This window comes from Magnolia sinica, chromosome 3 (assembly GCF_029962835.1).
Source record: "Magnolia sinica isolate HGM2019 chromosome 3, MsV1, whole genome shotgun sequence".
In the NCBI taxonomy this organism is placed as follows: domain Eukaryota; kingdom Viridiplantae; phylum Streptophyta; class Magnoliopsida; order Magnoliales; family Magnoliaceae; genus Magnolia; species Magnolia sinica.
The window spans coordinates 11,911,897-11,922,843 of record NC_080575.1 but is presented as its reverse complement, the minus strand read 5'-3'; the positions used below and the strand labels follow the sequence as shown (position 1 = coordinate 11,922,843).

Below are 10,947 nucleotides of genomic sequence, written 5' to 3'. Positions count from 1 at the left end.
CGAGTCAGATTGGACATCGAGTCAAGTCAAGTCTTCGGGTTTTTGAACTATGGTTGAATGCAGAGTTTGAATCTCTTTCCATTTTGGAAAAATAAGAAATTGATTCTACATATATGAAAGATGAAAGATGAAGAAAATGAAAAAGAAAAACTCAAATGGCTCACTTTTATTCCATCACGTGTAGGAAAAATCATGAAAAATGCAAAATTCTACATATATGTTTTTTTTTTCTCTTTTATTTACTTTGAAAGGAGATGAAAGAATGGAAAGCTGATAGAATCAAAAGGATATGATGTTGCCATCTTAGTGGCTAGGTGTGGCCCACCTTCACATTTTCTCTTCTCTTGCTGTTAGCTAGATGAGGGAAGGCACCCAAGATATTTTGGGCCCTTAGATCTTGTCTGGTCAAGATCCCCACCACAGGTGATGCCTACAAAATCCAAATTCAAGCAAAACAGGTTAATGATCATGGTTTTAAAACTGGGCCACTCCCACCTACTCGACTCGGTGGATGACTCAGCTGAGTCCGGCTATTTCCAAAATTAACTCGTGGTGATGAACCCGAGTAGACTCAACCGGGTCTGAGCATCCCTATCATCTGGTTCATCCAACCATCGATGGCCCACCGAATAAAAATCACGTGGATCAGGTTGGTGGCATTGAGGAGCAGCCAAATTAAGTTTTATGAGCCGTCCATTTGTTTTCTGCACTGTGGCCCACCTGATGACTTCCACTAACCAATGGATGGCTCAGATGTTCCACACGTGTGGAAACATGTGGTGCCATGCACGCGACTGGGTCATAAACAGATGGGATTAGTAAAACGGACGCGGATTGCGTCCCACCCCACCTGTCTCTAGCCCCGAACGGACAGTTCTGTGGGCGGGCCCACTGTGGTTCATCTGTTTATCCACGCCGTCCATCCATTCTAAAAGATAATTTTATGGTATTTGAAAAAAAATGAGGCAGATCCAACACTCAAGTGGACCACACCAAATAATAAGCTTAGGTTGCATTAAATGCTAGAGTCATCTGTGGTGTGGTCCACTTTAGCGTTGGATCTGCATCATTTTTGTGCTCATACATTAAAATGATCTGATAAAATGAATAGACGGAATGGATAAACAGATAAATAACGGTGGGCCTCCCACAGAACTGCCCGTTCGTGGCTAGTAAAACCTCCACCGGCGCAGTAACTGCTTTTTTAAAAAGCAGTTAAAAGCCAGCCTAGTTACCGTTATATCTGTTTCAATTTAAAAAACAGAGCTAATCTCTTGTATGTTTTGTGAAGTGGTGGTGTGAGGTGCTCGTGACAGGCCTGATCAACTCACCCCAGCCGCTTGATATTTGGGGACGATCAGCAAATGGCGGAGGCCCACTTGCCGGAAAAGCACGACCGCCTTTGCCACCGACATGCTTTCCACCACCGTGTACGGGGTCGTGTTCGTGAAAGGATGCAAATCAATATACATCTCCATCTCATCCTCTGTCACTTCCACCTCCTCGATTGTCCGTCCCCGCTCCGCCAGATCGACAGACGTAAATCTCTCCCTCACCTCCCACTCCTCCGTCCTCCTCCTCTCCATCAAGAACCACTTCTTCCTCAGCACCGCGACAAGGTGAGCTCGCAGGACTAGTCCATGCAACTCAGTCACTCTGCCAATGCGCGACCCCGCCGGCGGGACTACCTCATGATCGACGACAGGGAATCCATTGTGGGTGGTGTTGCGGAGGACATGGATGACCCGAGCCACCTTCTCAACACCACAGAGAGTCACGACTGGCGGCTTGGCGGCTGCAAGTTCTCCGACACTGAGGTTCCTCATCCACAGCTCGGCATGGGCATCCAAGAAAGGTAGGCCCTTGAGATGCAGGATGATCTCATAGATGCTTGGATTGAATGTGTCCCCGACTGTCTTCGATATCAGCAGAACAAGCATCGTGATTGGGAGGAGGAGGAGGTTGTTGGTGAGCTCAAGGAAGATCACGCAGAGTGAGACTGTCATCCGCATTGACCCCGCCATGAGAGACGCTGCCCCTAGGACGGCGTATAGGCCTTGATCAATTTTCGTGTATGGGCTCATTAGGAGGCCGAGGAGGCGGCCGTAGGCAGAGCCCATGAGGATGATTGGGAGGAAGAGGCCAGAGGGAGTGGCAATGCCAAAGGTGAAGAGGCCCAAGATGCAGTAGAGGAAGAAGAAGATGAGGAGGGACACTAGATGGAATTCGGTTGGGGTGGAGGTGGAGAAGATGTTGCGGACCGCATCATCGTTTGTGGAATGGAGGAGGCTCGCAAGGTCGTTGTAGTATCCAGCGGGGCAATTGAATTGTTTGAAGTTGCCAGTGCGGCCTGTGGTCGGGCAGGCTAAGTCGGGGAGGGAGGGATCACATGGCGAGCAGCGGGCCAGGAATGGGAGGGAGTAGAGACAGGCGGATGTGAAGAGCGAGACGCCGAGACTGAGTAGAACTTTGTGCATTTTCCCCTTTCTGCAAAACCAGAGAGAAATTTGTAAGCATTTAGTGAAAAAAAAACGAAAAAGAAGAAGACTATAGAATTCTTTTTCAGATCATGAATTTTGTTTTAGGCCATGTTTGGATGTGCAATCAAATTGGGTTTCTTTTTCAGATCATGGATTTGTTTTAGGCCATGTTTGGATGCACGGCTGAATTGGGTTTCTTTTTTCGGATCATGAATTTTGTTTTAGGCCATGTTTGGATTCACAACTGAATTGGGTTTCTTTTTTCGGATCATGGATTTTGTTTTAGGCCATGTTTGGATGCACAACTGAATTGGGTTTCTTTTTTCAGATCCTGGATTTCGTTTTAGGCGTGTTTGGATGCGCAAGTGAATTGGGTTTCTTTTATGAGTTATGGATTTTTTGAAGGCTGTGTTTGGATGTACAATTGACTTCAACTGCCTGCATTTTCATTCAATCAAATGGGAGTGACCAAATCAGAATGACTTTTCCTAGTATTCATGGTGAGTAGTCCTCAAATTGCAGTTGCATTCATTTCCAATCCCAACTTGGAAGGCTGCATTTGGACACACAAATGAATTGAATTGCAAACAGTTGGTTTAATTATCTGAAGTTTAAAAAAAAAATAAAAAATTGACGTTTGTCAGCATGCATTATGAGGAATTAGTCCCAAACTTGAAGCTTGGGAACCATCCCTTCAATATGAATACTAAGGTAGTTACAGTTTGGTTATTTCCACTTCATGTGACTAAAAATTGCAATTCAATTTGATTTTGCATCCAAATGCACCCAAAAGCAAATTGATTGCAATTTGAAGCTAGTTCCTCAGTGTGAATACGAAGGAAGGTACTTGCAATTTGGTCATTTCCATTGTTAGGACTCGTGGAAGCACACAGAGCGGAATTAAACAAGGTAATCACAATCACACAAGCAAATCTAACAGAGAACACTCCGAATTTACGTGGAAAAATCCTTGTGGGAAAAACCATGGCAGAAAGTGATAATGCACTATGAATAACAAGGTTACAAGAGATGAAATCTAACTGATTTGAAGCCCTCAAGCGAAAAGCCTTAGCTTTTTCTCTCTCCAAAACCCTCTCAAACCTTTAAGCATGTCTAGCATTAACCTTAATTCTGGTTACACCCATATATTTAAGTAAAAATGGAAATAGAAACAAAATGCGCAAAACTACGCAACCCATCAACCCGTTGAGTCGACCAGTCGAAACACTTCGATCGGTCGGGTCGACCTGTCAACCAAAGTTTTTGACCTGTCAAAAACTCCAAAGACTATCCAGAGAGTTTTGTCACAAAACCGAATTATTTCGATAACCTTCGACTTGTTGACCAGATTGTCGATCGGTTGATGGCCCGTGTTTCAGCATAAATTTGAGGCATTCAATTTTCAACATCCACTTCATTCACATTGCAATTCAATTCAATTGTGCATCCAAGCACAACCTTAGCTTATCTATATTTATTTGTATATTGTTGGGTTCGTAGTTTGAGCTGTATAGACATAATCATCTGTACACATTCATCTTGATGTTCCTGAAACAAGAAATGGCCAAATTGAGCTTTCTTTATTGGTTTTGTGTATGCAAGGAGATGGAATCAAAAACAGAACAGATATCCTTTCAAGCTGATCCATACAGACCAGTACACAATGTTTGGCCCATGTCAGCTGCCTTTCACCGTTCGAAACCGTTCATTTGGTGGAACCTTCTACTCATGAGAAATGGACCAAAAGCCTTATAAGTATTGGACCCACCCGCATGGAATGCTGTTCTGAACTAAAACACTGTTAATTCAGCCCAAGCACTATAATACCTCCACAGTCACAATACAGCTTGGGTTCTCAGATATGAGAATGGAAACAGTTTCAATGAATTACATAAGCTGCATCTGGATTCTTCATTGACATGAATTGTAACAATCAGTTGGATTAAGCAGAAAATCAGTAATTACCTTTTTCAGTATTTCAAATTGCAATTGGATCACTTTCAAGTTGTACTTGAAAAGAATCTAACTGCAATTTGAAGACGTGTTTGGTGCTGCTTAAAAACGAGTTGATCTTATTTTAGTTAATCGTAATTGTGTATTAGATATCATGAATATTGGTTATCTAAAATGAAATCAACTCAAATTTAAATGGCACCCAAACAGACCCTCAGTATCTTCAATTAGGAATTATATGATCCTCCATTCGAGGATGCGCCCTCGATACTTGAATTTTGGATTCAGATGAGTGGAGCCGATTGTTCGATGATCCAGACCATTGGTCATTTGGGCCCCATAGTGGACTACACCCCCAAAAATCTCCTAAATTGGATGATCTTAACCCTTCAATTTTTGTCTGGCAAATAGATGGCTAAGAAGAGAAATGGGCAATGGTCTCAATTATGCTGAAAAAAGGCTTAAGATTGGAGGCTAATTTTTTTGGGTGCATGGGCCATCCATTGTTGGTCCCAATAGATCAATGGTCTGGATCAAGGAAACAAGGACCCCATTTGTCCAAACTGAAACAGGAGTATACTGCAGTTATCCAAATGCAATGCAAGCCAGAAATGGTTTTTTTAAGGGTCCCAAACAGGATTTCAAGTTGATGGCATTGTGCCCATCCAAAAATGTAATTTCTCAAATGGGTCAAATTGCATTTGGCTAAATTGCATCTGAAAAGCAATTTAAGGTGCACCCAAACATACCCTTAGTTGAACTGATTATTGCAATTCTATTTGATAGTGCAACCAAACGTGGCCTAAATCTGAATAAGCATGTTAGAAGATAGAGAGAGGAGCTTACTCATTGATGAGACTGTAGAGCCTGAGAACCTTATGCAGAAGATAGTTGTATAGACTTCCCAAAACTCCACCTATGATTCCAATCACAACAACAGGAAGAAGATCCATTGCATGGTAACTAACAGTCACGCCGCTCACGTCGAACATGATAAGCCCACCTTTCCCAAACAGCCCACAATTCCCCGACTTGCAATACTCCATGAACCCGCGGAGCACCACGACGACGACGGCAGTGCTGAAGAAAGTCCTCCAAAGAAGAGCGCTCCGCCACCATGTAGCGACTTCTTCGAGGGCAAACAAGACTCCACCAACTGGGGCCCTGAAGGCCGCGCAGACGCCGGAGGCAGCCCCACAGGTGATGAGGTCCCTTCGGTCCCTATCATTGTTGAAGTACCGCAGCCATCGCCATTTCAGGCGGTAGTTGTCGGGCCCACCTTGGCCTAGTAAAGAGGCAATGCATGAACCAATGTGCACCAGTGGGCCTTCTTTTCCTAGATCAAGGCCTGCTGACACAGCTGCAATGCTACCTATGATCTGCAAAGAAGGAAATGTTGTTTGATCGACTGCAGATGAGATTTGTTGTTTTTCTTGATGAGGAAATATACAATGCTTGGGAACAGCATCCATACATTGGTTCCACCTTTGGGTGATCCAGACAGTTCATCTGATGGGCCCCACCTGTAACACTACAATGCTGCTGGAATGGACTACTCCATTGGACAATCACAGTCATATAGGAAGTTAACACTCCAGTGCTGCTGGAATGGACTACTCCATTGGACAATCACAGTCATTTAGGAAGTTGGACGGATTGTTCGAATGGCCGAGATTGTCAGACGGGATTTCTAAATATCGCACATCGATAGTGGGGCCCACCAGACAGAAATCAACATTGCTGAGATGTGTGCCCCACCCATACGAGATGCTGGGTCGAATGAAAATGCCGGTAATTCAGGCCGAGCATTGTATAAAATGATTTCCAATTGAACCCGCTTCTGCGAATCGCATTTTCACAGCATTTGTCTCCGAATCTTGTTTCCTGATTCTGATCCAAACTCATTAAATTGTTTATTTGTTGAAACCATTTTGATTTGAATGGTTTTTTTGGAAGCCAGCCATATCAAAAATCTGTCTTCCGAGTGAATCCTACAGAAATATTATCATCCATCAAAACGTGCCAATGTGGCACGTGTGTGTGAGATCTGGCTATTCATCTAGTGGGCCCCACCATGTACATCTGTGGCCCAAAGAAAACGTGCTGGTCAGTTCATCAACCTGATCTCCTGCTAGTTTAAAGGAACAGAACAGCATTCCACATTCAAGTTACTCATGTGGCCTATCTGGTGACTGCACTGGCCTGAATGTTGAGCCAAGGCACATACAAGGTGGGACCCACCTGACAAAATCCTGGATCTTGTAACACATTGGCAGATTTGGGATAGTAGAATTCAAATGGGTTCTCTCATTTTAGCCATCCATGATAGCCATTTCAGGGCTCAGGAATACACACTCATGAAAGAGTGTTCTGGTTGAATCAAAATCAGAAACTGATCCAATGATCAGAGAAAATGGGATCTGATTTTCCAGTTGAATTCACATTATCAGAAATTCATTTTATGATCACAATCTCAGATTCCTGTTCCCAGGTTTAATCCAACAGAGAAAACGGTCTTCTAGACCAGCCCTTCTCAGAACCTGATTTCACAGATCTAAAAAACTGGTCTTCTCAATTCCAGCAGAACCAATTCATGAAACAGTTGTAAGATTGAATTCATATCGAAAAATGGTTTTCTGATCAAACCCATCTTTTTAAAAAAATGGTTTTTTCAATTGAATCCAACTGATAGAAACTACTAAATTATTTTAACGATGTAATCAAAACATCGAAAATTCTTTTCTGACAAAACCCATCTCGGGAACTGATTCTCTGATTGAATTTCATGTTCCTGACTGAATACCAACTGACCTTGACGATGAGCGTAGAAGCTCCAAACATGTTGGGTGTATTGACACCATTGAGATAAGCTTTGATTTCTGGTATGCCTGGCCCGGCTGCAGTTGGTGCGAATACTACGCAGAGAACCGAAGCAACCAATGTCAGTGCTAGATTCACACCCGTGAAATAAAGGAGCCCTGATATATACCTGTACCACCACAATCAACAAAAACCCTCAGGCTCAAGAAATCTCTATCAAGCTCTAAAGACTTTGATAAAAACTTTCTGAGTCAGATACAAATCAACCAAGTCGTGCCGAATCCTTTCTACAATAGACTCAAAAGAAAATCTGTAAAATGTGAATTTTTAATTAGAAATTAAAATTCTATCCACCTTTATTTGTCAATTAATTCAATAAATTCACCCAAAGCAATATCAATTTCTGTAATTCAAAAAAAAAAAAAAAAAAAGAAGATCCAAGCCCTGTAAGTTTTGGCTGAGTCGACTTGGCTGAGCTGGCACAAAGTCACATTCCATTATCATAGTAGTAAAGGAACAGAAATGGTGATCCAATACATTAAAGAGGACTCAACTTTCTTTCTCAACCAAGCGGGCCACAGCGAGCAGCTTGAAGCCGGTGATGTTCTCGATCGCGAGGTTGATGAGGGACGCGACGACCCCGGTGAGGAGCCCAACAAGGAAAGCCAGAGTCCATTTGAAGAAAATGTACTGCAGGACTTGGACTTTTGATCTACTCCTCCAATCATGCTTGAACAGATCATTTTCATTGATCCTGGATTGAAATGATCAAAAATAGAAAACACCCAAATGAGTTTAATCCATGTTTATTACATGGAAGATTTGAATTTTAGAGAGAGAGAGAGAGAGATGGTATGGGTTTTTACTCATAGTCCAAGCTCTCAATGTGAGAGACCTTGGCTCCAACAATAGCTAATGGATTGGAAGAGAGGGTGGGGCTTCTCTTGAGCAATGGCTGGTGTAGGGAATTGTTTTCAGGATCATGTTCTTCTCCTCCTTCCATTTGGGTTGCTGTTGTTGGTTCTGCTATTGGATTTGGATCCATGGAGAGAGAGAGAGAGAGAGAGAGAGAGAGAGAGAGAGATGTATGAAAGTGTGCAATTGCTTTCAATTCTATGGGAGAGTGCTCGTGCTTATGAACTATGATGTATGAGAGAGAGAGAGAGAGAGAGAGAGAGAGAGAGAGAGTTTTTCCTTACATGACTACCATGCCCCATCACTTTTTATTTATTGACTGGAGTATCCTTGGCGGGAAATGGTACGCTGAGCTATGCTAGCTCATATACATACCAAAATGTGTTAACATAGCACAAAGGCAAGCGATCCAGTCCATCCATCTTAAGGGTCCCACTATGACTATTTTCTGCAGGTTCTTTTAAATAAAATCAAGTGGGCCACAGTTTATGAAACATAGGTAAGCTGAAGAAACCCAGCCTAAAGTTTTCTATGCCATGCACCTATGTATAACATAGTGGCCCACCTAATGAGGGGATCAACTTTTTGAGCCATAACATGTAGCCAGGCAGCCCAAATGATTGATGCCTTGGATATATTGCATCCTGCAATGGAGGTTGGTATCTCTTGTACATGCCCTTTGGATTGCATCATGGGAGCGATCTGAACGGCTCATTTTTTTCATTACCATCGTAAGGAAGCTTATGATCATATAATCATGCTTTGTTGATGATCTTGATCTTTAAATTTTATATTAGAATATAAGCCATTGAATATACAATTGCCATTTAAAAACAGCTACTTAAGATGGCTTGGTGTTATAGAATCCAGAACATGAGCAATTCATATCATCACTTGAGATGTGATCGAGATCTGTCACTATATCATGTATTAGTGCACAAGCATTGCTCTCATCAACCTTTTTTGGAAAGGTATGTGGAATAAAGATAAAAAAAGCTTTTTAAATCACATATATTAAAAATAGTATTGACTTTTGAGCTCTTTTTGAACTGCACGTAGGCTATAAATTCTACGTATACAACCATTTATCTTAAACTCACTAACAATTGTTACATTAAATGAAAATCATTTTAAAACCAATTTCACGATGAATCCAAAAAACTATAATTTGATAGGTTACCTAAAAACAGTTGGTGTTTATCGGCCTGTTTTGAATGGATCATCTTGATTTATTTTGAGCACAAGAGGATTTAAACCTACACTAATAAAATAGTTGGTGTCAAAGCTTTGTGGGCCCAACTATGATATATGTGTTTTATTCTTACTATCTGTCTATTTTGCTGGCTTATTTTAAGTTACAACTTGAGCTTGGGATCTGCATCATTTTTGGGCGCATGCCCTAGTATAAGGTTGAAAAATGAATTTACAACTTGAATAAAACATACATGTCAAGGTGGGTCCATCGAGCTTTGAGGTCAGATTCCTGGCTGGTGTTGGGGTCACCAGCCAAACCACCTCTTATAAGAAGATTTTGAAAATAAGTTGGTAAAACATGGGTAAGTTTCTCTAAAATGGTAATACGGAGTTCTTTTAACGGCCCAGATTGAAATTGATCCAAAGACATTTGGATTGGTGGATCTATGCCTGTTGAATGTGGACCATTGATTTATTATTCTAAGTACGCAATTGTGACCACAGATCAAACAGTAGGGATTTTCTAGTTGGATTATGACCAATTAGTAAGGTAGCCACAGGATGAACGGCTCGGATCATGATGATATCATTCAGATAGACCATCCTGATACATGTTTCTGATAGGAGGTCCGTACTCCACAACCGATACTGGAATGGGGGTACGGAGGGTATGTTGGGTACTTAAAAAAGACACAAGGGCATTTGGGTAATTTGGCTGTTTCATTGATTTCTTGAAATTTTTGGACGGTTGGTAATAATATTTTTGTACACAAGTTATTATTATGAGTGGGGCCCACCTAAATCAAGGGACGAAAAAGAAGGAAATATTGGTGGTGTGATTCAATAAATCCAGGGTTTGCGAATGTTCTGAGACAGACTGGCGCATGGTCCAGTGATCCGTGCCTTTGACAAAATGAGCCCACCGTAGATGTGGGGTCCAAAAAAATCTGAAGTATTGGTTCTTCGATCTTCACCGTCCATAAGGTCGAATATAGTGTCTATCTTTAGATTTACTGACTGTAGGGCTAGGATCTTCCCATCTATGGCAGTTTCGAACACATGAAATCAAAGGCTGGGGGCCACATTATGCTGAATCAAACCGTTGATCTGATGGGGCCCACCTTAGATGTCCCAACACTATCTCAGATCCGAAGATTATAATCCTTCCATTTTGGACCCTTGTGCGTTTTACTCAGCAGCCTATTTTTGTGGCCCTCTAATCAAATTCAGGATCTCCACATCCAAGAGACTTCAGGCATCCCACATCCTAGGATCCATCAAATCAATGGTGTGGATTGCTGGAAGCGGATTGGCTGGTGTGCTGACGTCACCAACTTCTGTGGGTCCCACCATGAGGTATGTGTTATATCCAAACCGTCCAATCAATTCGCGAACTGGCTGTAAGGTTTGAGACGAAAAATAAGACAGATCCAGTGATCAAGAGGACCACACTTAAAAAAACAGTGGGGGATTGAACGTATACCATTGAAACCATTTTGGTGGTTACAGAAGTTTCGGATCAATATGATATTTTTTTTTCCTCTTCATCCAGGTCTGTGTGACCTTATGAACAGATTGGATGGAA

At 42.0% G+C, this 10,947-nt stretch overlaps 1 protein-coding gene across 1 annotated transcript; it reads right to left on the bottom strand.

The window, feature by feature from the left end:
* Window positions 1-218: 218 nt before the first annotated feature.
* Window positions 219-8,339, bottom strand: LOC131239528 (chloride channel protein CLC-a). Its single transcript, XM_058237271.1, is given in 7 exon segments — window positions 219-430; window positions 1,332-2,487; window positions 5,280-5,812; window positions 7,245-7,422; window positions 7,808-7,817; window positions 7,820-8,007; window positions 8,120-8,339. Coding segments are annotated over 7 exon segments (2,364 nt in total). The 5' UTR covers window positions 8,299-8,339; the 3' UTR covers window positions 219-310.
* Between the last annotated feature and the right edge of the window lie 2,608 nt (window positions 8,340-10,947).